The sequence below is a fragment of the Manihot esculenta genome, chromosome 12 (assembly GCF_001659605.2).
Source record: "Manihot esculenta cultivar AM560-2 chromosome 12, M.esculenta_v8, whole genome shotgun sequence".
NCBI lineage: Eukaryota > Viridiplantae > Streptophyta > Magnoliopsida > Malpighiales > Euphorbiaceae > Manihot > Manihot esculenta.
Genome location: NC_035172.2, coordinates 30,173,957 through 30,199,699, shown reverse-complemented (window position 1 = coordinate 30,199,699; position 25,743 = coordinate 30,173,957). Strand labels below are relative to the sequence as shown.

The 25,743-nt window shown below is 35.7% G+C and overlaps 3 protein-coding genes and 1 pseudogene across 3 annotated transcripts; all 4 read left to right on the top strand.

Moving 5' to 3' along the window:
• The first annotated feature begins 12,244 nt into the window (after positions 1-12,244).
• Positions 12,245-14,189, top strand: LOC110628181 (cytochrome P450 81Q32). Its single transcript, XM_021774704.2, has 2 exons — positions 12,245-13,160; positions 13,465-14,189. The coding sequence occupies exons 1-2, from the start codon at positions 12,294-12,296 to the stop codon at positions 14,110-14,112; spliced, it is 1,515 nt and encodes a 504-aa protein (XP_021630396.1). The 5' UTR covers positions 12,245-12,293; the 3' UTR covers positions 14,113-14,189.
• A 275-nt stretch (positions 14,190-14,464) lies between these two features.
• Positions 14,465-16,458, top strand: LOC110628180 (cytochrome P450 81Q32). Its single transcript, XM_021774703.2, has 2 exons — positions 14,465-15,377; positions 15,727-16,458. Exons 1-2 carry the CDS (start codon positions 14,475-14,477, stop codon positions 16,348-16,350), a joined length of 1,527 nt encoding a protein of 508 aa, XP_021630395.1. The 5' UTR covers positions 14,465-14,474; the 3' UTR covers positions 16,351-16,458.
• Positions 16,459-19,311: 2,853 nt separating this feature from the next.
• Positions 19,312-20,078, top strand: LOC110628182 (WPP domain-containing protein 1). Its single transcript, XM_021774705.2, has one exon. The coding sequence runs from the start codon at positions 19,396-19,398 to the stop codon at positions 19,789-19,791; it is 396 nt and encodes a 131-aa protein (XP_021630397.1). The 5' UTR covers positions 19,312-19,395; the 3' UTR covers positions 19,792-20,078.
• Positions 20,079-20,735: 657 nt separating this feature from the next.
• Positions 20,736-24,009, top strand: LOC110628179 (annotated as a pseudogene).
• Positions 24,010-25,743: the final 1,734 nt, after the last annotated feature.

The following is a 25,743-nucleotide window of genomic DNA, read 5'->3' as shown; positions in this document are numbered from 1 at the left end:
CATCCGGTTTTCCATGTTTCAATGTTGAGGAAGTTTGTGTCAGATCCGAGTAAGGTTCTTAGTGAGCCTGATGTGGAGGTCCAAGAGGATCTCACCTATGTTGAACAGCCAGTACGGATCATAGACACCCAGATCAGAAAGTTAAGAAACAAGGAAATCCCGATGGTGAAAGTCCTATGGAACCACCACAACTTGGAAGAATGCACTTGGGAGACACGGGAGTCTATGCTCCAGCAGTACCCTCATCTCTTTTAAGGTTAGATCCCTATGTGTTTATGTGCTTATATATGTTGTGTTGTTTGCTATGCATGTGCTAGTTGAGGAACATTCGGGGACGAATGTTCTTAAGGGGGGGAGAATGTAATACCCGGCTAGACTCCGGTATCGGAATTCCTACCGTCCGGTGGAATCTCGGATGTCGGAGACCTCAAGAAGGGTAGAATCATGTTTTATAAAAATGTTTTCATGTTTAATGTTTTAAAGTATGAAACTAAATGAGTTTTTGCATGAAAATAGCATTGGAGGAAAACCCAGGTTCGGCCGCCGAAAGTCAAGTTCGGCCGCCGAACATGCATGCGTTTTGGAGGCACGTTAGGCCCCCGAAAGCATGAGTTAGGGAAGTTCAGGTTCGGCCGCCGAAAGTCAAGTTCGGCCGCCGAACATTTGCATGGATGCGGAGGCACATTCGGCCCCCGAACGTGGCCTGGCCAGCCACTATATAAGGGGCACTTAGCCGAAATGGGCGAGCTTTCTCCCATTTTCGGCCACAGCAAGCTTCCGACTTTCCCTTTGCAAACTTAGTGTTCTTCCTCCAAATCCCCACCATTTTTCTTGAGTTTTAAGCTTGCATTGAAGGTTTTGAACTTTTGAAACAAGTTTTGGAGCTTTGGGAACTCAGGAGCTCATCTTCTTGGATCTCCAAGTTTAGGTCGTCTCCCTCTCGATCTTCAAGAGGTAAGGGCCGATCTTAAGCTCCTTATGTGTTTTCAATAAGTTTTATGCTAGATCGATGGGTAGAAATGCATGTTAGGTTATATGTGGAGTTATGAGTTAACCTTGATGTCTTGGACAATGTATGTTGTTTTTGTGTGTTTGAAGTGTTGTAGTTGGGGTATTTGATGTTTTGAGGCCCCTAGGAACTTGTATGCATGTTTTAACTGAGGTATATGCATGATTGGTGAGTTTGGAGGCGAAAATGCATTTGGGAGCCAAGTTTCTGCCCTTCGGCAGAAACCAGGTTCGGCAGCCGAAGGCACTTTCGGCCGCCGAACATGGCTGGTGAGGCAGGCCTTTCGGCTGCCGAAGTTGCCCCCGAAGGGAGACTTTCGTCTCTGTCTGGGACTTTCGGCCGCCGAAGGTGCCGCCGAACATGCATGAGTTTCGTCTCTGTCTGGGAGTTTCGGCCGCCGAAGGTGCCGCCGAACCTGCCTGACTTTCGGCTCTGGAGGGACTTTCGGCCGCCGAACCTGCCGCCGAAAGTGCCCTGTCCAGCCATTTCTTGCATGTTGTTATGTGATTGATTCATGATGTTTTAGGGGGTTTTTGGGGAGTATATTAGAATTATGTTCATGTATGTTTGGTCCCTCATTGGAGTCCACCTGTGTAGGTTCGGACCCGAGGAACCGAGGACCCCAGCAGTGAGCCAGCTGCTACAGAGATTGTCAGAGCTAGCCAGAGGTGAGTGGAATAAACCTTAAGTTTTAAAATAAATGAAATATGAATTTTGAGCATGACCCATGCATCATGAATGCCATGAGCTATAGTAGGTTGTTTGCATTAGTACTCACGAATATGTTGCATTGCATTTATGATGTTAATGCTGATGTGGATTGGTTATTGGATGATCCTTTAGTCCTCATATGATATGATGATGTTATGGCATGTTATGGTATGGAAGTCCAGGTTGTACCCATTCTACGTCCCTGGCACGATGTAAGAGAAAGTCCAGGTTGTACCCATTCTACGTCCCTGGCACAGTTGGTCCATATGATATGTTATGATAAGGGAAAGACCGGTTGACCCATTCTACGTCCCGGCACAGTTGGACCTATGTAGAGGACTATAGGTGACAATACCATCCGAGATGTGATTTGTTGTGATGTGTTGCATTCCATGAAAGCATGAAATTTTAATATATTGTTTCCACTATTCTGCTCACTGGGCTTTGTAGCTCACCCCTCTCCCCTAACCCCAGATGTGCAGGTACAGGGTAGACCAGGAGGTTAGCCAGAGATATGAAGAGTGTATGTAATAGTTAGTTTGTGGACATGACAAATGTATGATGATGTAATGTAAGAGATTACAGTATGTTATGTAATGAGGTTTATTGAGGTTATAGATGTGCTTGACCCTATGAGTATTGTAATCCCTTTGATACATGATCTATAGAAATGTTTTATAATGTTTATGTTTAAGCCAACTCATCTTATGTTGTATCGCCCGTTGGGGCATTGATGAGATCCCACAGAGGGATCATGATTATGATCATGTCTATGTACATGTATATTCAGGTTGAGTTGGTGTATGAGAAATGAATGAAAGAAAAGTTTTAAAATTTTTATGCATGTGGTGATCATGTATGGGATTATACAGGTTTTCAGGTTATATGTCAGGCTTGCTACGGGTCCCGGCGGCCTTAAGTCGACCCGGATCCTAGCGCCGGTAGCGGTCCGATTTTCGGGTCGTTACAGCTAGGGATTTAATTTGTTAGCAGAGCTCAGAGTTTTGTGTGAATGACGAGGGAGAAAAAGAGGAAAGTTTTTAAGTTAGCAATTTAACTTTAGTAACGGATTTAGTCCGTTACTAACTTATAATTTAGTAACGGATATCATAATCCGTTACTAAAATATGTTAACGAATTGCACTTCAGTAACGGATTTGGATATCCGTTACTATATAATGAAAATTAAAACAATTTAGTAACGGATTTGTATCTGTTACAAAAATTAGTAACGGAATAGTAACGGATTTTGTAATCCGTTACTAATTTGTTTTCTATCTTAATATCCGTTACTACTCCGTTATTATTTAGAAACCGATATTATCCGTTACTAATTTCCGTTACTAATCCGCTTTTATTTTGTAGTGGGGGCCAGAGGAAATTTTGACTAGAGTTTAGACCTACGATAGGAGGTTATTGCCACTTTTTGTAACTCTTTTCCTTTCCTTTCCTAGTGGAGACAACTGTATTTCACATGGATAACCTCCTTACCCTTCAAATATAATATCTTCAAATGTTTGGGCATTCGACTCGAGGAGGATTGTTACTTTACTAGTATCAATCATTCCTTCTGTCGATGTTCTTTATTCTTTTTATCATTATGTATTTTTTACTCATTTTTTATTTATTTTTTCAGTTTCCATAATTCCTATGGACAAGATCTCAATGGCCCAAAACTTTTTCCTTAATCAGGACGCCGTCCGGGTAGTTGTCGAGGCCTTTAAAACCAGGAAGACTATGGACGTAGTGGTGGAGATGTTAGGGGAGGAGCCCACTCCGACCCAAACTGTGCCTCCTCCATCTTTTTTTGGGGCTAACATGGAGTTAGCCATGGTCAGTATAAACCAAACTGAGGTCGTTCCTCCCATGGCTGGGGGCATTCTTGCTTTTGAGGGTAGCTTGGACGTTCCCATTTTAAGGATAGTGGTTAACTCGAAGCAGTCTTCTCCAACCAAGGAGGTCATTGAGAGCTTAAAGTGGAAAAACTCTCAGTTGGCTCAGGACTCGTCTGCTGTCCCCGTAGAGACAACTAGCAAGAAGAGGAGGCTGGTGAAGGAGTCCCGAATTGGTCCCCTCAACGGATAAGACAAGCAAAGGCAAAGGCAGGGAGAGCCCATCTCAGGGGGTGAGGGGCCAACGATGATCTTCCGACCACTTTAATTCCCAATTAAACAGGGCTGCATTTTCAAGTGAATGACTCCACGCTTACTTCTATTGCCAAGTTGCTCAACAATCATGTTTTCGGGACGTCCCCGAATCTGATTGATCCTTGGATGGTGAGCATAATTTTCCATATAGTCTAATCCACCGAGCAATCAGCTTCGTTTGCTGTTGGGACAGAGGGCAATCTCTTTGGTGCTTCTAAGGGACAAGTCTTCCTTGTAAGCTTTTCTTACTCTTTATCTTGCTTTGTGATTTTTTAGTGATTTTCTAACTTAGTTTTCTACCCTATAGCTTCTCAATGCTCTGATGACTTTTATTTCACCTTAATCATAAAATTACAAATAGTACCTTTTAAGGTGTTATACATTCCAGGCATGTGCTTCTCTTTTTTTTTCGCCTAAATTTTCTAAATGAAATACTCTTGGTCTGACCACTTTGACGACTTTGAACAGCCCTTCCCATGCAGGAGCGAGCTTCCCTGGCCTTCTCTTTTACCGGTGGCATATAGCTTTCGCAGGACCAAGTCTCCTGCCTTTAATATCCTCTCTTTGACTTTATGGTTGTGGTATCTAGTTGCCTTTTGTTGATATGTCGTGGTCCGGATGCTGGCAGTGTCCCTCAATTCTTCTAAGGCATCTAGGTTGCTTCACAGCTTTTTATTGTTGGTTAGCTCGTCACAATATTGCACTCTGTGTGTGAGGATTTTTATCTCAATGGGTACCATGGCCTTAGTCTCAGACGCCAAAGAGAAAGGTGTTTCCCCAGTCACTACCCTTGGTGTGGTCCTTCAGGCCCATATTATGCTTGGAAGCTTATCTACCCATCCAGTTTTTGCTCCGTTTAGCCTCTTCTTTAGGCCGGTCAGGATAGTTCGATTGGTTACCTCTATTTGCCTATTGGTCTGGGGGTGAGCCACCAATGCTAATCTATGGTCTACCCCCGAGTTTTCTGCGAACTTCCTAAACTCCTTACTATCAAATTGGGTACCATTATTTGATATAAGGACACGAGAAATCCCAAATTTGCATATTATGTTGCCTCATATGAATTCGATCATCTGTAGTGCTATGACACTTCTAACCACCTTGGCCTCTAGCCACTTGGAGAAATACTCTATAGCCACTATTACATACTTTCTTTGGCTGGTGGTTCGGGGGAAAGGTTTGAGAATATCAATCCCTCATTGGGAGAAAGGTCAGGGAGCTGAGATACTGGTCTGGGCTATCGCATGTGCATTGATTGCTCTTCTAAATCATTGACAGATGTCACACCTTTTCACAAACTTTTCCACATCCGCCTTTAGGTTGAGCTAGTATTATACTTATTTGAAGATCTTATTTGCCAATGTGGTTGCTCTTTCATGGTGCCACAAGTACCTTAATGAATCTCTTCAATGATACAGGAGGCTTCCTCTTGCCCTACACACCTAAGCTAAGGCGTAGATTTTCCTCTTTTGAACAGTACTCCGTCTTCATACAGATAATTGCCTTCCTTGGCTGAGATTTTCTTTGCTTCATTCTTTTCATTGGGCAATCTCTTTGATCAAGATACTTGATGAAAGGATCCATCCAGCATGGTCCAGAGTGGAGGTGCATAATGAGTACAGGCTTCTCAAAGCTCGGCTGCAATATAATATGAATCAACACTTGGTAATTGTCCTAGTTCTTTGCGAGTCAACTGACTTATCATATCAGCCTCTTCGTTCTAGGCTCGAGCGATGAGTCCACTCAAAGTGGGATGCCCTTTAACTCAAATTCATGTTGTAGCTCTCATACACTAACTAGGTACCTTTTCATCGTTTCATCTTGTGCTTCTTATATACCTCAAATAGTTGTGAGTCGCTAAGAACCTTCAAGTCACTACTCTTGTCCCTATTGCCAACTGTATCCCATTAATTAAAGCTTCGTACTTGGCCATGTTATTGGTTATGGGAAAGTTAAAACATAGTGTGTATGAGTCGACCAACCCATTTGGCCCTTCCAGTATTACTCCTGCCCCGTTCTGACTTGGCCTGGCTGCCCCATCTACGTGTAGGGTCCAGAGGTATGTGTGACTGTCTTCATCCACTTCCCTCGCCCGTGTTTCATTCCCTTGTGAGCTCTAGTTTAGCTCTTTAAAGTTCTATTGAATGAGCACTTGGCTATGAAATCTGCCAACACTTGAGCTTTCATCGCTATGCAAGGCTTATACTGCAAGCAATAAGGTCCCATCTTGACTAACTAGGCTAACATCCGTCCCGATATTTTTTGTTGTTTTAATATTCTTCTAAGGGGTTGGTTTATCACCATGATCCCCTGGTGATTCTCCAAGTATACTTTGAATTTTCAAATGGCCATGAGGAGTGCTAGTGCCACTTTTTAAATGTTAGGGTATTTGAGCTCGACCCCTTTTAGCACCTTACTTTCATAGAATATTGGTTTCTATATCTCATTTTTCTTCCCGGACCAGCACTGCGCTGACTGCCTGGTTGAAAGCTGTCAAATATATATACAGGTCTTCTTTGTTTATAGGTCGGCTAAGGATCTTTGAAGAGCTTAAGTAATCCTTCAATTTGTTGAAGGCTTGCTCGCATTCTTTAGTCCTTTAACTGTCGGCACTCTTTAATTGTATACATGTGATCTTCATGGAAATAACATTCATCCTGTCTCGTTTACTCGCCTTATCAGGGTTGAGCTTGGCAGGCCATCTAACCTCTTTATTATTTTTTCTTATCCACATCAAAATTGTTAGTGCATATGCTCTAGGCCATTATCTTGGACTTTTTTGTATGTCGTTTAATAAAAGATGTTTTTATCATTATTATTTGTTTGCATGTTACATAATAATGATTATCATCCCTGGTTACTTATTATTATGTTGATAATAATAAAATATAGCTAGTATGATTATTGATTGATAATCATGAGATGATTATGTATATATTGATATAATTCAATAATCATAGATACTTGTTAGAGAACAAAGTATTGGATGGACCCGCATTGAGATCACTACATGGGTCATTGTCATAAGTGAATCTCAAAGTAGTTATATCTTAATCATTTGACTTGAGATTGTCATAGTTTCCAACATGAGGACTATTATGTTTTGACATAACCAAACATTGTTTTTAATCGGACAATCATAAAGGTTATGATTGAGCATAATAGAAATTATGTAGAGGATAATGAACAATCAAGATAGGATTTATCCCTCTCTATGAGAGAGATATCTTCTAGGCCTCTCGATAAGTGAGACTGAGAAATGCATGGCCGTGCTTAAATGAATTGATAGTATGATCAATATCATTTGAATTTATCAGTCTACTTAGAGATTGAGAAATCATAAGTTTGAACATTATAAGTTTGACATTGATCATGACTTATGTTCAAACTAGATATCGTGTGACAAAGGGATTAATTCATGTTCTATTTATTAGGCTTTATTGGACTATTGATCCTCATATTAGTTGGGTAGTCATAATGTCTTGCTAGAGGCCACTTATGACTTATGGGCCTTGTGGGACTGGGCCTATTGCCAATTAATGTGAGCCTATTGGGTCACACACAAGAACGTTGTTGATGTGCCATATTAATGGGCTAAAAGCCCATTAGTATAATTAATAATAATAAAGTTTTATTATTATATTAATTAATAATAATAAAGTGTTATTATTATTAATTATTTATTATTATAAGATAATAATATTTAAAAGATCTGCAGTCTATCTGTAACTATTAGAGATAAAGAACTCTATCACATAAAGATATTTGAGTATCTGCGAGATTGTGATAGTGGGTTCTGAACACATAATCTATCCATCATTGAGAGAGCTAGCACTATAGAAGTATAGAAGACGTTCGTGTGGATACCATAGAGGGTGTTCGTTTGAAAAAGCAGCACCATCAGTCCGCTATTGTATCTTCTCAACGAGATTAACAGGTTAGTCTCATATCCATCTTTTGAATTAAACGAAGCACTCGGATTTTGGAAAAAGGAAATCCGAGATTTTTATTTTTCTGCTGCGCAATTTGGGTTGCAGTAATCTCGGGATTTCCCAACAAAAATATGGGTTCATGAGTCATTAAAGGGTGTGTAGTTTCTATACTTACCTTAGTCGTCTCTCCCTTGTGACACGGGATAGTTCTTTCTCTCTCTTTCATAGCCTCGCCTCTCTAGTTTTTGAGTTTTATTCTGTCTTATCTTCTTATCCTCTCATAATGCCTAGACTTCATCATCTAATCGTATGAACTTTTGAGCCTTATCCATCAATTGATGATAGGTGGCTGTTGGATTCTTACTCAAAGAATCCATAAACTTTATATTTCAAGTTCTTTTTTTTTTTAAGGTTTCTCATGCTATTTTGTGATTCAGCTCTTCTATCTATAATGCTTCAACATTGAAACGTGAGATAAAACGAGAGCTTTTTTAAAGGTATTCATGTAATACATTTAGATTTAAAAAGTATAGCAAGCTAAGTAAAGTTATTAACTGAACTTGGACTTAGATGTTGATATCATTTCTAAGCCAAACATATAAGAGTGGACGGAAAGACGGAGTATAGTACAAAGTCATTGGCATCCTAGAGTTGCATTGTAGTTCTAAAGATGGATAGATAGCTTCTGAGATCAGCTGTCATACTTGTCCAAACTAGAAAGTTTGAACTTCGAGGGAAAGGTTTCAACGAGAATTTCCTCTAACAAGGGCAAGGCATCATTCAAACCATAGTCCTCTTCTTGCTCCTTCTGGTAACTTTGAAAAGCACGTATTAGTTTCCAATCAATGTCCTTTAGAGCTTTGTTCGATGATTCCTCATCCTTAATCTTGGACTTCCCCTTAGACTGCGATTGAATCGCCTTCGTCCGGGTCTTTGGTGTATTGAATGAAGCTTCTTTCCTTATTTTAGGTGCCATGAAGGATGCTTCTTCCTGAATCTTATACTGCTCAAGGATTGTCTATAGCTTTTTAATGTACTTCATCATCTGCTCATTATTTAAGTTATTAAAATCTGTTTCAGCTACAATTAATGGAGTATTCTGGCCACTTCTAGGCATGGAGGAGATGATGGCTTCCCTATTGACAACAATTTTGATCGCTGCTCATAAATTTTCAACCATTTAGGAGTGAATTTGAAGATGAAAAGAATTTGAAAAGAAAAGAAGGATTATTAGGCTGAATTTATCCCAAATAAGTAAGAGAGTCAATGGGATATTGACAATGAAACCAAATGATATTGACGAAAATAAGCTATATGTAACCTGGTAACTTGCAAAAGGAAAAGATGAGGTGGTTGATGCCTAATGACCACTCCAACACTCAAGTCAATAATCTTTTAGATGGGTGAGTATAAGTAAAAAGGTTAAGCTAATAGACTTGCCTATTAGAATATATACCTTGAATCATGTATCTATTTTGCTTTATATTGTGATAAAATAAGATTAGTTATTGATTTTCTTAAGAATTCGACTAGTACCAACTAATAAATAAAAGATTCTGTGATAGTAGGTATTCTATAAATTTGCTTTGTAATGCCATTCAACAATAATAAGATGTTCTTAGAAGTCGATCAGCTCTATTGGACGAGTCTTTATTGAATCGGATATTTTACATACAGTTAACTTTGTTTCTATGTCATAACTAGCCAAGTATAATTGTTAGAGTAATTATAAGAGTTCTGCCACATGATTTAATTGTATGTCGATAATATATTATATACTTTGGAGAATACCAAGTCATATTACTTCATAGAAAATAAATTTATACTAATAAACAAAACATATGAAATTAAAAAAATATATTTAAATTAATATACATAAGTATTTCATAAATGGTTGATTTAAGTTAATAAACAACATGCAATGCACGTCTAGCATTTCCAAAAATTCCCTAGTAACTTAGCATTGTTACAATAAAAAAATTAAAGTTAATTAAATTTTAAAATTAATTATAGAGTTTATATAAATTTCTAATTTTTATTTTTTACTTTAATTTTTATAATTTTTTTAATAATTATAATTATTAGACAAAATGTGTCACCATATTAATCTATAAATTTTTAGTAGAGATATAAAAATAAAAATAAAAATTCATTTTTTCCTTTTAATTAATTGAACTTTTATAAAAAAAATTAAAATGTTTATAATAATACTAATAAAAAGTAATATGTTTTAATGTATTGGAAATTACAATTTTATAATATATCACATTTAGGAAATAAAATAAAAATTATTTAGTTAAATATTGATTTAACTGAAGTTATATTAATAATAAATTCATAATATTTATTATTATCTTAGAGAGAATAATAAGCTTGAATATTAAATTTAATTAATTATTAAAATTATTTCAGTTATTCTATAAAAATATATTGTAATTATGTTCACATAGTTTAATAATATATAGTTAATATAATTAAAATAATAATTTTTTTTATTTCTTATTATAACATCTATACATGTTACTCTTACTAAATCATTATTGAAAATTTATAGATCTTTATGTTTTAAAAGCATATAGAGTGCGGATATATTATAAATTTAATAAATAAATTATTATTTATAAAATATCATATAATTTGAAACATATAAAAACATAAAAATAATTTTCTTTATTAGAAAAAATAGTAATATATTTAAAAAATATATGAAATTTATTTATTAAATGAAATAATAAATGCAACAGATAAAAATATAATGAATGATACCTTTAAAAAAAATTATTCCTTTTGTTTCATACATTTTGTCTATCTTTTTTTAATTATTCTAAAATTATTTTCTATTTTTTCACTATAATTAATAACATATAAATTTATTATTATAATTTTATTTTGTTTTTAAATTTTTTTAAAAAATATTTATTAGTATTTAATAATTTAATATTTTTAAATGAATATAATTAAAAAATTAATAAAAAATATCTTTTTAAATATATATAAAAAAATAAAATAATAAAAATTATGAAACATGCGTCAAAAGAGGGAGAGGGCATTTATTAAATAGGTTTGGGTTGGATGGGCTATTTATTTACTTTGAATAATTGGCGGTATGGGAGACCGTTGAGGCATACTTATAAGAGTAGTCTGTATTCTTATTTAGAATATTAAATTTTATTGAATATTAAATAAATATTTTAATATTTATTTTAAAAAATAATAATTGATATTCTGAGATTTAGAAAATAGGATTTTTAGTACGTGTGTGTCAGCTTTTTTCTGAGAAGGTGCCCTACTCTCTTTATTCTTTTTCCTTATCTCACAGTTACAGTACTACATATCTCTGTCATATAGATCCGTACATACAAAAGCGTCAGACATCTGCCTCACGTCAGGCGCGCGTGTAGACAAAACTGTGAAGAAACGGGGTCTCGTTTTTCTCCATGTCCTATTATCGGGCCGGCTTTCTTCTTACAGTGGTCGGGCTTACAAACGACCCGACCTATCATTCAGGCTGAATTTTGGGCCGAAGCCGTTGAGTAGACTCACCTAAATGTGTTTCAATTTCGAGATCTGATCTGCTTTTATAGACTCTGACTCAGCCCAAGTGGTGTGAGGCCAGTGGTTATCAATAATTAAATAGGACTATAATAATTAATTTATATATTATTATAATATAAAAAATAAAATAAATAATAATTTAAAATGATAAAAAATAAATAAAAATTATATGAGAAAAACTTTTATAGTATACTTTATATTAAATTAATTTAATAAGTTTCAATCATAATATATTTTATAGTATAATGACTAAATTTTTGAAAAAAAATTAGTAATAGGGATGTATATTATAAAATAGAAATGTAATTTACAAAAATTTGAGAAGGAAATTTAAATTAAATTTAGATTTAAATACAAAGTTCCTGAAATGTACATGTATAATAAAAATTTGAAGGGTTAAATGATTAAAATGATTTTTTATGTAAAAAGGAGGAATCAAAATGTAATTTTCAAAATGACAGCAGCCGCCTTTGCCCAGCCACGTGTATTTATCTTCTCCACATGTATACATTAAGCTAGGTTTGGATATTTTTGAGGAGGAAAAGAAAAATAAAAAAGGAAAATGTTGTTTATTTTTCCTCATTATGAAAAAAAAAAGTGTAGAGGAAGGAAAATAATAATAAATATAAAAAAATAAAAATATAATTTTATTAAAAAGTCTGGTTTTTTATTTTTTTACAAAATAAAAAATATAATTAAAAAAATAAAATTTATTTTCCTCTTCTCCTTTATTTTACTTCTCTATCTAAGGAAAATATCACATTTTATTTTATTTCATTTATTTTCTTTTCTCTTTATTATTTATGTTATATTTAAATGCTTAAATTTAGTCAAATTTTGATCTGATCATGAAATTGGGTTATGACTTATAGTATCCCTTATATAATATGCCAATATCTTCTCTTGGCCGTCATACTCTTCCCACTGAAGTCTATAAGCATGGAAACTGCCTTGCTTTGTTCAGCATTGTCCGTTCTGTTTCTTCTTCTTGCATTAAAGTTTTGGTTACAAGCAAGAACACGTCACAAAAATCTCCCACCAAGCCCACCTGGTCTTCCAATTATAGGCCATCTCCATCTTCTCAAACAACCCATCCATCGATCCCTTCACAATCTTTCGCAAAAATACGGTCCGATCATCTCTCTCCGGTTCGGATCTCGCCTCGTGGTCATTGTATCATCACCATCTGCAGTAGAAGAATGCTTCACTAAAAACGACATCGTTCTCGCCAATCGTCCTCCTTTAATTATGGGAAAGTATCTAAACTACAATAACACCACCCTTGTAACCGCCCCGTACGGTGATCATTGGCGTAATCTCCGCCGCATAAGCGCTCTTGAAATCTTCTCATCCAATCGCCTGTGTAAACTTTTAGCCATTAGAAGACATGAAATCAAGATTTTTCTGAACAAACTCTATCGAGATTCAAGCGAAGCTTTTACTAAAGTGGAGCTAAAGCCGATGTTTTCAGAGCTAACTTTTAACATAATCATGCACATGATTACAGGGAGACAATACTGTGAAATTGATAAATCAAGGCAGTTTAGGGAAATTATAAGAGAGCTTTTCAAATTTGCTGAGGTTTCATATTTAGGAGATTTCTTGCCATTTTTACAGTGGGTTGATTATCAAGGTTTTGTGAAGAAATTGAAGGTACTCTGTAAAAGAATTGATGGATTGTTGCAAGGTCTTGTTGATGATCAAAGAAATGATAAGGGTGGAGATACAATCATGAAACGTCTGCTTTCTTTGCAAGAATCACAGGAGCATTATTTCACAGATGAAATCATCAAAGGACTTATAATGGTGAGTAAAATTAAATCTCTTTCCAGCTTTTCAGTTTTCACTCAAAATTTATAATTTTTGGTATTTAATTTGATTATTTGAATTTAAAATAATTGTTTTTCATTTTATTCCAGGTTAGATTCGCTTTTTCTAAAATAAAATTAAAGTTTGAAACAAATTGAAGTTGTGCAATAAAATTAAATAAATTTTAAAATTGAGTGAAGTAAATTTATTAAGAATTAGTTATTATTATAATTTGAGATTAAGAATATCATAATTATTTTTTTAAGTAGAGAAGTAATATAATAATATTTGACAATTACAGAATATGATATTTGCTGGGACGGACACAACAGCAGTTACATTAGAATGGGCAATGGCGAACCTGCTGAATCATCCTCAAGTGCTAGAGAAGGCTAAAAGCGAGTTGGATCTTCAAATTGGTCAAGAAACCCTAGTAGATGAATCAGATATTTCTAAGTTACCCTATCTTCAAAACATCATATCGGAGACTCTCCGCCTGTGTCCAGCGGCGCCGTTGCTTCTCCCACATTTTTCAAGCGATGAGTATACAATCGGAGGATACGATGTGCCCAAAAATACAATGGTTTTCGTCAATGCATGGGCTATACACAGAGACCCTCGACTGTGGGACGACGCTGAGAAGTTTAAGCCTGAGAGATTCGAGAAAGGTCGAGCCGATGAGGCCTGTGGCTGCTACAAGTTCATGACGTTCGGCCTTGGTAGGAGGGCTTGTCCAGGGATGGGTCTAGCCCATAGGGTTTTAAGCTTTGCTTTAGGCGCCATGATTCAATGCTTTGAGTGGAAGAGGGTGAGTGAAAGGGAAATTGACATGGCTGAAGGGAATGGACTCACTATGCCCATGGCTGGGCCACTGGAAGCCATGTGCAAAGCACGTGATATCATTATTAAAGAATTCTCCTCTCTTGATGATAGTATTGATCCCCTGTGAACACTTTAATAACATTCCAATGAGTTGTTTTACATACTCTAAAACTTAAATAGATTGTGATCAAACTGTTTGATTCATATACAGTCTTATATAATTCCGTATCTATATAATTTTATATCACAAAATTTAAATAAATTATTAAATTTAATCATAAAAATATAATTACAATAATTAAGATCATGAATCATTTCTTCTTCTCGGTAAGTCCATGCCATCTTTCTCTTTGCAGTCTGAATGATAGGGACATGGACCAAACATGTGGTGTTAAATGTCCCTACCTTATCTTCATTATGTGATTTTGATATCCATATTATTTATTTTTGTTTATTTTTGAAATCCACTTGAATTCTTAGCCCAACTGCATGTTGGAACCAAAAATGGAGGATCATATGCTGCTATACTCATCTCTCCTAATTCTCTTTCTCCTCTTAGCTTTCAAGCTTTTGTCAAATTCTTCACGTAATAAAAACCTCCCTCCAAGTCCCCCTTCTCTTCCAATTTTGGGTCATCTCCATCTCCTTAAACAACCTCTTCACCGAAATCTTCAAACTCTATCAAAGATATATGGTCCTATAATTTCTCTTCGGTTTGGGCCTCGTTTGGTGGTTCTAGTTTCCTCTCCATTAGCTGTCAAGGAATGCTTCACTAAAAATGACATTATTTTCGCCAATCGCCCAAAAACACTAGCGGGTAAATATGTAGGCTATAACAATACTATGCTTGGAACAGATTCATATGGTGAACATTGGCGCAATCTTCGCCGAATAGGAACTCTTGAGATCTTCTCTTCACATCGCCTAAACTTGTGTTTAGATGCTAGAAGAGATGAAATAAAGATCTTACTATGCAAACTATACCGTGCATCGTGTCATGGTTTTGCCAAGGTAGAGATGAGGTCGATGTTTATGGAGCTAACATATAACATACTTATGAGAATGATTTCAGGAAAGCGTTATTACGGCAAAGAAGTAGATGGAGTTGAAGAAGCAAGAAGGTTCAAGAAGATTGTAGAAGAAACCTCGAAATGTTCCGAGGTAGCAAATATAGAAGATTTCTTTCCGATTTTGAAGTGGATTGACTGCCGAGGGCTTATAAAAAGAATGAAGAGAGTTGGGAAAGAGAGTGACATGGTGTTGCAAGCTTTGCTCGATGAGCAACGGAGTGGTGATTCAAAGACTAGAGACAATATGATAAGTCATCTCCTTTCTTTGCAAGAATTGCAGCCACAATATTATACGGATGAAATTATCAAAGGACTCATCCTGGTTAGTCTATCGACCTTTCTTTTATTTGAATTTATATATATATATATATATAAATAATATTAGACCTTATTTGATTGAGAATAACTCAGTTAGAAAACTTAAAGTTCTACAAAGTGTAAAAATTATTTCTGTTTAATTGATATTTCTTCTCTGAATTTTCTGAAAAAAATAAGGATTTTTCTTCTCTCAGTGGTGGAAAGTAAGTTACTTACCAAGCTAGTTAAGTTATATGCACAAATTTTTAAATTTGAAATTAACTCATGTTATTGCATCCGCCAAGAAAAATTTGAAGTTTTATGCATGTCTTTGATTTTTCTTTACTCAACATAAAGAACAACATATTACACAGATAATTATGTTGGCCGGGACGGACACATCAGCTGCAACATTAGAGTGGACAATGTCCAATTTGCTAAATCATCCAAGAGTTTTACAAAAGGCTAGAGCCGAAATAACAGCCGAAGTTGGACAGGGGCGTCTAATAGATGAATCAGACCTCTCAAAGCTGCCATACCTTCAAGCTATTATATCAGAAACCCTTCGGCTGTACCCAGTTGCACCACTCTTACTCCCACACATGTCGTCTGAAAACTGCAGCATCGGCGGATACGACGTGCCGAAGGACACAATGCTGCTGATAAATGCATGGGCAATACACAGAGATCCTGAAATCTGGGATGATCCTGAAAGTTTCATTCCTGAGAGATTAGAGAACGGAGCTGGAGCTGACAGCTGCAAGATTTTGCCTTTTGGGTTTGGAAGGAGAGCGTGTCCTGGGATGGGGCTGGCCAACCGGGTGATGGGATTGGCTTTGGGTTCTTTGATTCAGTGCTTTGAATGGGAAAGGATTGGTGGTGAGGAAATTGACATGAAGGAAGCCAGTGGACTCTCCATGCATAAAGCTCAGCCATTGGTGGCCATGTGTAGACCATGGCATTTTGTTGATGGGGTTTTCATTGGAGAAGAAATCTAGAATCATCATCCAAGTGTAATAGTTCTAGAATCATCATCTTCAATCACATGATTTTTTACCAAAATATTCCTTAAATATATCATATACAATAACTTACGTAGTACTATCTATAAGTTTTCTTATCCTTAAAAGTTCTGCTTTGAGCTTATAGGACCAACAACATAGTTAAAGAATTAATAATTCTCAGTGTAAAATTAGTAATAAATAATTAGGAATTCTCAACATAAAATTAGTAATAAATAACTGAATTAATTAATTCTAATAAGTATAATGTTTTACTTGGAAAATTATTTAGTCTTCCGTAACATATCTACATTAAAAATTAAATAACTCATTGGTTTTTAAATTTCTTCGAAACTAATAAAATTCATATTTTCAATACAGAGATTTAATTAAAAACTATTAATTAAAAAGAAAAATAATTTATAAATTTTAGACAGATAAAAAGATAAATTTATATTCGTGAGATAAATTAACCGAATTGATAAATAAATTATTTTGTTACTTCTATAATTCCATAACTTGAATAAGTTATTTGTAATATATAATAACTTAATCATCCTATATAAAATTGTAATGATAATCATAAATTAGCATAACCTCTAGTAGCTAGCATCACATTTACTCGTTCAGTAGGTTTAAGTAGAAAGGTTTAAGTAGAAAGGTTTAAGTATAATAGAGTAGAATTCGATTCAAATCAAAATAATTGATGGAATTAAATAGAATTAAAATTTTAATTTAATTTATTAGAAAACACAATTCAATTAGATTTTATTTTTTAAAAAAATTAATTTAATCGATTGAAGTTAATTTTAAAAAAAATTCAAATTAAGTGATTCGAACCGATAAGGGATTGATTATTATATACCTTTTGTGAGAATGAAGTGTGTGGTGTGGTGGAATTGTCTCATTTTAGCCTTTCAAAGGTCTTGATTTTGATACTTAGGATTGTATATTGTCTTTTTTTTTTTTTTTAATTTAATACAAGAAAATCCTAGCCAGCTATTTCAATCGAAAAAGTTTGATTCAAAATAATACTTATCATTAGGCTTATAAATGAATTAAGCTATTTGAGATATTTAAAATTCGACTCGATAAAAATTCGATTAGACTTGACTTGATTTCTAAACGAATTAAACTTGAACTTAATTTTTAGGCTCGTTTACGAGGTTAAACTCTATATTATTTAACTTATTAAAACGTTCGACTCGTTTTTAAACCGTTTGACTCGTTTTTAAGTTTATAAGTAGACTCATAAGTTCGACTCAATTCTAAGTCTATGAGGAGATTCATGAATTCGATTCATTTATAAGTTTATGAATAAGTTCACAAATTAACTCATGAATAGACTCGTAAAGCAGTCTGAGCTCAATATCATAAAAGAACTGAACTAATTCTCCTGAGCTATATATAAATTTTTTAAAATTTAACTTTGCACAGTTTGATTATACTCTTAAAGTTTATAAATATTTAGATCTTTAATATTTAAGAGCTCATTTTTTTATAGATTTATGAGCTATTTTGTATATGTACTTATTTAACTAATATTATTTAACATTAAACTTATTAATTTTAGACTTAAATTTATTATAATTATAAATAAATTGAACTATTTGTGTACTATTTGATATTAGACTCAATAAAAACTCGACTTATGTTAACTTATTTATTGAACCAATCAAATTTGAACTTATTAATACTCGGAAATTGAACTTGAATTCAAAAGAATTTTATTGAAAAAATTTAAACTCTACGAAGAAGTAATTTTCACGCATGGTCATTAAATCTTAGTTACTGATATATTATAATCAATAACTTTCTATGTAGCTTAAAATAATAGAAACCTTATTAATTTGCCACGTAAATTGACATTGGTTTCATTTTGTTTTTGGAAAAGAAAAAAAAAAAAATTCTTCTTCTTTCACTTGGCTGGTTCTCCATTTTATGTGTTTTCTTCAAAGTTGGGTTCTTGTGTTTGTATAAAACAAAATCCACAAATGTGCACATTGAATCTCTCTCTTTTGTTCAAAGAAAAGAAAACCCTCAATTTGCATCATCACCAAACCCTTTTTCTCAAGGTTTTCATTTTCTTTAATCTTTAGCATTAGTACTCATTTTCTTCTTGAGCCCTGATATGGTGTATTAAAATACTTAACATTTTTTTCTTTGGAAACCTAATTTGGAAAGATCCACATTGTGTAATGAGAGTTAAAATGTATCCAATTTTTGCTACATTTTAATTTTTTTATATATATATTTTTTATTTTTAAAGGAAAAATTCATTTCTTTTATACATGTTATTATCATCTAGAATGATTATAGTGGAGAACATTTTTCTTATTGTAACCCATATATCAATCTTTATCATCTAAAAAGCAAATTTGTTCCTCAAAAGATAAAATATGAGTTTGGGGTTATTTTGCTTTTAGAATTCTTATTTTTTTTTTTATTCTTTTGCCGTTTTTCATTTTCTCTATAACTATTTCTTCATAGAATCACTCTTCTAAGAGTTTCATTATCGAAATCAGAAGATATCCAGTTGACACTTTTATTAATTTAACTTTATTTCAACTATTTCACATAATACTTTATTAATATTTGATTTTTTTAGAATATTTTGTAAATTTGAAGTATACAGTTCTAAAATTTCTGTTTTTTTATCTCATTTAACATGATAAAGGAACTTATTTTTAAAATTTATTAGCCACATAAAATAAAATGTGTGTGCGTATGTACACTTCGTTATAGAATCTATCAAAAATTCATTTAAGTGATTATTTTATATAAATATTAATAAATTTTTAAAAATAAATTAAAATTTAGTAACCGTAATAAAACACTAAAACAGCCAACTTAAAGTTCAGTAACTTCAAGTGAAAATTACCCTCTTCAAAGCTACACCCAACTCATCCTCCAGCTTTAGATGGGCTCATGACTTGTGAGCCATGGCCAAGACCAAAACTTTGTCAGAAGCCTCATATACCCGTATAACAGCTCGACAAGCTGTGCTACTGCGAGTCTCACTTCAAACGCCAGAAGTAAAAAATGGCAGAAACTGAAAAGCCCCCAAACCCCCCTCCTCAACCACCTGAAAAGCCCACCTTCTCATTTTCGCTTCGCGTTTGGCCACCGTCGGAGAGAACACGCGACGTAGTGATTAAACACCTCACCGATACCCTTTCTTCTCCATCGTCCTTCACTAACCGCTACGGCATGCTTCCCTCTGAGGATGCCGTCGCGATCGCCAAAATCATCGAGGAAGAGTCTTTTCTTGCAGCCACTGCCTCCTCGGCTGGCGTTGAGGATGATCCCTGCCGTGGAATCGAGATCCTTCAAGTTTATTCCAAGGAGATCAGCAAGAGAATGCTCGAAATGGTCAAGAAAAAGGCGTGGAAGCGGCAAGGCGGTGCCTTTTCTAGTGAGGAAATGTCTACATCTTAGAAATATGATTGCTTGATTTTTTTTTATTGCTAAAATATGTTTTTTAGTTTGTTGGGTTTTTGATTGATTACAATGTGGGTGTTACACATCTGTTTTAGCCATTGTGGGCTGTGATATATGAGTCTGAATTTGATTTATCGCCATTTTAAGAATGATAATTCTGATTTTTTGGAGGATTACTGATTTCGTAATCTTCCTGCGGGTGTTTTGATTGTTTTGATTTTGTAATACTTCAGTGAATAAATTTGAAGGGAAAGATTTATGGATTGCTTCACTATTGCTTCTTCTTCTCCGTCTTCTTCTTCACTATTGCATTTTGTTTTGATTGTCTTGATTTATGTTTCTGCTACTTTCAGCGAGCGTTAATATTGTAGTGATGGTTGATTATTGGCTTTGATAATTTGGGTAAATAGTATTCCCGGAAACTATGGATTTTTCAAGCATCCACATCCTTAGTCCTTGCTGTTATGAGATACGATAATATTGAGGAGTGTAAAGACACGGGAGTCCATGCTCCAACAATATCCCATCTTTTCACAATATCCCATCTTTTCTAAGGTAAGTTTTATGTGCTTCGTATGTATATTATTATGCTGATTGCTATGCATGTGTTGTTTGGTGAACATGCGGGGAAAATGTTCGTAAGGGGGAGAATGTAATACCCAGTATCGAATTCCTATCGTCCGGTCGAATCTCGAATGGCTTACTTCGAATGTCGGAAGCCTAGTAGGGTAGAAACATGTTTTCATAAAATGTTTCAATGTATTTCATGGTTTTAAGTAAAAAGGAAATGAGTTTTTGCATGAAAATAATCTTGGAGGAAGATCCAGTTTCGGCCGCCGAACCTCAACTCAAGTTCGGCCGCCGAACATGCATGTACTTGGGGAGTGCTTTAGGCCCTGAAAACATAAGTGAAGGAAGCCCAGGTTCGGCCGCCGAATATATTTTAAGAACAGTTGCGCAGATTTCTTGTCTCATTCTGACACTGATCTAGCTGCCCTCGTTTTGATTTGGCTTGGGTGAAACAAAGGTCTGAAATTTGCTATTTCAGCAGTGTCAGTGGATGGAAAAGAATCCTAACTTAGAATTGTCCTTTTCATATTATTTGGCACTCAAGTTTCTTTCTTGCCTTCTTGGTGCTCTACACTTTAATGGGATGTCAACACTGATCGCCACCTGTCTTGTACAGTGGACAGATTGAAAAAACCAGGGGCCATGTCAAATAGTTTGTTGCTGCGTATTTTTCTTGGCTGGGTTTGGCCTCTTGGACTTGTAAATTTTGGGCCTGGAGTCAGGAGCTCGAGAGGCTGGTAATATCTTTCAATCAAAATTGACTCAAAGATGGATATCCAATCTGACAAGTGCAAGTCAACTTGGGGCTAATTCCCCACGCTTTCCTTCTATAGAAGAAAAAAAAGCTGATATTTGTCATGAAGGAAGTCATGCTAGTCAATGCAAGTCTTTGCCTCAAGTTGATATGCATATCTAAATTGCTATTCAGTCTGCCTTCATCTTCAACAGCTGATAAGCTTCCTTCCCATTGAAAGAACCAGCAAAAGGCACCAATTGCCATGGAAATGCTTCACATCCACAACAAGCTCTCTCCTCTGTTCCTTCTGTTCATTTATCTTCTGTCATTTTCATCAGTCCACAGTACTAATCCAGTCAAGTACTTCATCAACTGTGGATCAGACTCCAGTGTTAATGTTAGTGGCCGGACTTTTGTCGGCGATATCAATTCCAACTCTTCTTTCACATCAGGATATAGTGAGGCTATCTATAGCAGTAGCCCTTTACCAAACACTTCTTCTCTCTATCAAACAGCAGGACTTTACAGACAGAAATCTCAATATGAGCTCAGTATAACTAAACATGGAACTTACTTGGTTCGCCTTCATTTCTTTGTTTTCAAATCCCAAGGAATTAAACTAACAGATGCTTTGTTTGATGTTTCAACTTCGAACTTTTTGCTGTTGTCAAATTTCAGAGCTCAAAACAGCTTCCCGGTGATCAAGGAATTCTTTCTCACAATCAATGAAGGGAAGTTAGAAATACAATTTCTACCTTCATCTTTTGCTTTTATTAATGCCATAGAAGTCATTCTTCTTCCATCAGACTTTATCATGGATAATGACACAGCAGTTCGTCCTGTGAAGACTAAAAGTGGATTTTACTATGATTTACTGCCTGAGGCTTTACAAACAATTCACAGGATCAACGTTGGAGGTCCAGAGGTTAAGGAAGCTAATGACTCCCTTTGGAGGAATTGGTAGCAAGATGATGATTATGTAATTTCCTCAACTTCTGCAAAAACTTGTGCCTTTTTTAATGGTACGTACGGAGAGACTCTTGAAGCCAGTGAATATTTTGCCCCAGATATTGTTTATAGAACTTGCAAGGAAGTTAAAGACAATAGCAAGGAAGCAGATTTGCTGAAGATAACTTGGCGCTTCAGTGTAAGGAACAATACTCGACATTTTGTTCGCTTTCATTTCTGTAACAATATTGGTGCTGTTTTTGAATTTAATCTCTATATTGACGGTGAAAAAACTGAAAATATCAACACTTTCAATTATCCCAACTTTTACGATCTGGTGGTTGATTCTGAAGATTCTGGATACATCAAAATCAGTGTAGGCCCTGATGATTATATTGACAAAACAGCTTATCTAAATGGACTTGAGATTATGGAGTTTGTGATGAACAAAAGCTTGGTGGTGTCTCTGGAAGGCCAACCAAACAAAAGTATCTTTGTTGTTGCTGGTCCAATTATTGGAGTTTTGGCTCTCATCTGCATTTTGGCAGTTGTTATAGGCTTGTGCTTAAGATACAGGAAACCAAACACACTAGAAAACTGGGAGTGGTCACCAATGCCTGTACATAGAGGGGCAAGTTCTCAGAATAGGATGCCTAAGGGAAGCGTGATCAGCTCCCATTTACCCGACTTAAACCTTGGATTAAAGATATCTTTCGCTGAAATTCAGTTTGCAACCAATAATTTCGATGGGGAAAGGATAGTCGGTAAGGGTGGATTTGGGCATGTCTTCAGAGGAACACTTAGGAATGGAACGAGAGTTGCTGTCAAACGAAGTCAGCCAGGATCAAGCCAAGGCCTTTTGGAATTCCAAACAGAAATTATGGTGTTATCCAAGATTAGTCATCGCCATCTTGTCTCCCTGATTGGGTATTGTGATGAAATGTCAGAAATGATATTGGTTTATGAATTCATGGAAAAGGGTACATTGAGGGATCACCTATATAACTCAGCTCTGCCTTCCTTATCCTGGAAGCTAAGGCTTGAAATTTGCATTGGTGCAGCAAAGGGTCTTCACTATCTCCACAGAGGTTCTGCTGGGGGATTTATTCACCGGGACGTCAAGTCCACAAACATCTTGCTTGATGAAGATCTTATCGCTAAAGTTGCTGATTTTGGCATTTCAAGAGTAGGTCCTCCTGATCAAACCCATGTCAGCACAGGTGTTAAAGGAACATTCGGTTATCTCGATCCTGATTACTTCAGGACTCAACAGTTGACAGAAAAATCTGATGTCTACTCATTTGGTGTAGTGCTTCTTGAGGCTCTTTGTGCAAGACCGGCTATCAATATCTTGCTTCCATGGGAGCAAGTGAATCTAGCTGAGTGGGGAATGATTTGCAAGAACAAAGGGACACTTGATCAGATTGTGGATCCTTCAATAAAGAGTCAGATTAATCCCAACTCCCTAAGAAAATTTGCTGAGGTAGCAGAGAAATGTCTGCAAAAATATGGTGCTGATAGGCCTCCCATGGGAGATGTGCTGTGGGACTTGGAGTATACATGGCAATTGCAACAAACAGCTATACAGAGACAGCCCCATGACGACAGTGCAATTGATGCTTCAACCCTGCTAGGCTTGCAACGTTTTCCATCTCTCAGCATGTCAGTGGAAAAATATGATAGGGAGGACACTGAAAACACGTAGAAAACTGAAGTCTCCTACCAGTTGAAAATTGGTGATGCTAGGTAATAGATGAAGATATTGAGGTAAACATGCATAACAAGCTTAGCCTCTCTGTAGTATGTAAAATTTTCCCTTTTATCTACTGTCTTGTTGTTTTGGTATATTAAATTTCTTTTTGGCACCTAATATTGTTGTGAAATTGTGGATTTGTGTTTGTAACAGAATTGGACCATAAGCAATAGGTTTATGATTTCTAAGCTTCTTTTCCCTTGGAAAACTATGTTTACTTTCCATGCCTTCAGACCATGTTTAAAATAAATCAGAATGAAGAAGATAGTTTCTCTGCTTAGAATTCCAAACTGAGTTCATGTTCGTATCCCAAATCTGCCACCGCCATCTCGTTTCATTAATTTGATATTTGTGATGAGAGGTCTAAGATTATATTGGTTTATGCATTTATCGAAAAAGCTTGAAATTTGCATTGGCAGAGCCAAGGGTATCCAATACCTTCACACTCGTTCAGATGGATGAATCACTCACTGAGATGTAAAATTGATAGATCCAGTCAAAGCTATAAGAATTTGTTTATTCTATTTGGGTGAGAACAAAACCACAGTTGTTGAGAATAAGAATCATCTTCCCTTCATTGAATTCAAATAGGACTTAAATACAAATAAGACTCAAAAACTATTCTTGATTCTTAGTGCATGATTAAGGATGATAACAACCCACTAAAATAATTTACCCACTAAAATGAAAACACAAAATCAGGAAACTATCAAAACAGAATGAAATAAAATAGTCACGTAGCAAGCTTAACCACCTATCCAAGCTTAACCACCTATCCATCAATTGGAGTAATACTTTGAATTCTTTTTGGACACAGGAAGGGAATGATGTGGCGCATCAATACTCTTCTTTTTGACAACGACCTTGTCCAATGGCAAACGTAGGAAACTGCTCCTTTACTGTCTGAGAATCTTCCCATGTTGCCTCTTTGGCCGTTAACTTTTTCCATTTTATTAATACTTGTTCAACAAATTTAGATCCTCACTTAAACCAACGAGTCTCTAACACAACGTCTGGTTCCATACTCAGGACTCCATCATCAGTCTTAGGTGGAAGATCTGAACTAGCTTGAATCCCTTCACCCACCCTCTTCCTAAGTAAAGAAACATGGAAGACAGGATGAATACGCGACCCAGATGGGGTTGTAACTTGTAAGCTTGTAGCTAGCTCGTCAAAACACAGGATAAGGACCATAGAATCGGCTAGAAAGCTTGTGGCTAGCTCGTCGAAACACAAATTGTTGGCGATATGGGTGTAGCTTGAAGAATACCAAATCGCCAAACTTGAAACTCAACATCCCTTCACTTTGAATCCACCTGATGTTTCATCTGATTGTTTGCGGCATGAAGGTTGAGTTTGAGCTGTTGTAATAACTCGTCACGTGCCCTCAAATTGTGGTCCACGTCATTGACAGGGCAGTCATCGGCAAAGTATTTCGGGATGGAGGGAGGAGGTCTGCCATAAAGAGTCTGAAAAGGGGACATACCAGTAGAAGCATGATATATAGTATTGTACTAGAATTCAGCCCAAGGAAGGAACGAGAGCCATTTGCGAGGCTACTAATACAGAAAATTATGCAAGTACTACTCATTGCACCTGTTAACCACCTCCGTTTGGCCGTCGGTCTGAGCATGATAGGCGAAACTCATCTTAAGTTGTGTGCCTGACATCTTGAAGAATTCCTACCAAAATCGGCTAAGAAATATCGGATCTTTATCCGAAATAATAGACCTGGGCATGCCATGAAGCTTCACAACATTTTCAATAAATTTCTCTGCTACTGCCTTTGCTGTATATGGATGAGCCAATGCCACAAAATGAGCAGATTTGCTTAATCTATCGACGATCACCAGAATAGAATTCTTCCCATTGGAAGTTGGTAGTCCCTCTATAAAATCCATTGTAATATCATCTCAAAGTTGGCATGGCACGAGTAATAGCT

Excerpts from the sequence above, each read along its gene's own strand:
- LOC110628180 (XM_021774703.2), top strand. The coding sequence starts at position 14,475 with ATGTTGGAACCAAAAATGGAGGATCATATGCTGCTATACTCATCTCTC. Across the intron at positions 15,378-15,726 it reads TTATCAAAGGACTCATCCTG|ATAATTATGTTGGCCGGGAC; the intron begins GTTAGTCTATCG and ends CATATTACACAG.
- LOC110628181 (XM_021774704.2), top strand. The coding sequence starts at position 12,294 with ATGGAAACTGCCTTGCTTTGTTCAGCATTGTCCGTTCTGTTTCTTCTT. Across the intron at positions 13,161-13,464 it reads TCATCAAAGGACTTATAATG|AATATGATATTTGCTGGGAC; the intron begins GTGAGTAAAATT and ends TGACAATTACAG.
- LOC110628182 (XM_021774705.2), top strand. The coding sequence starts at position 19,396 with ATGGCAGAAACTGAAAAGCCCCCAAACCCCCCTCCTCAACCACCTGAA.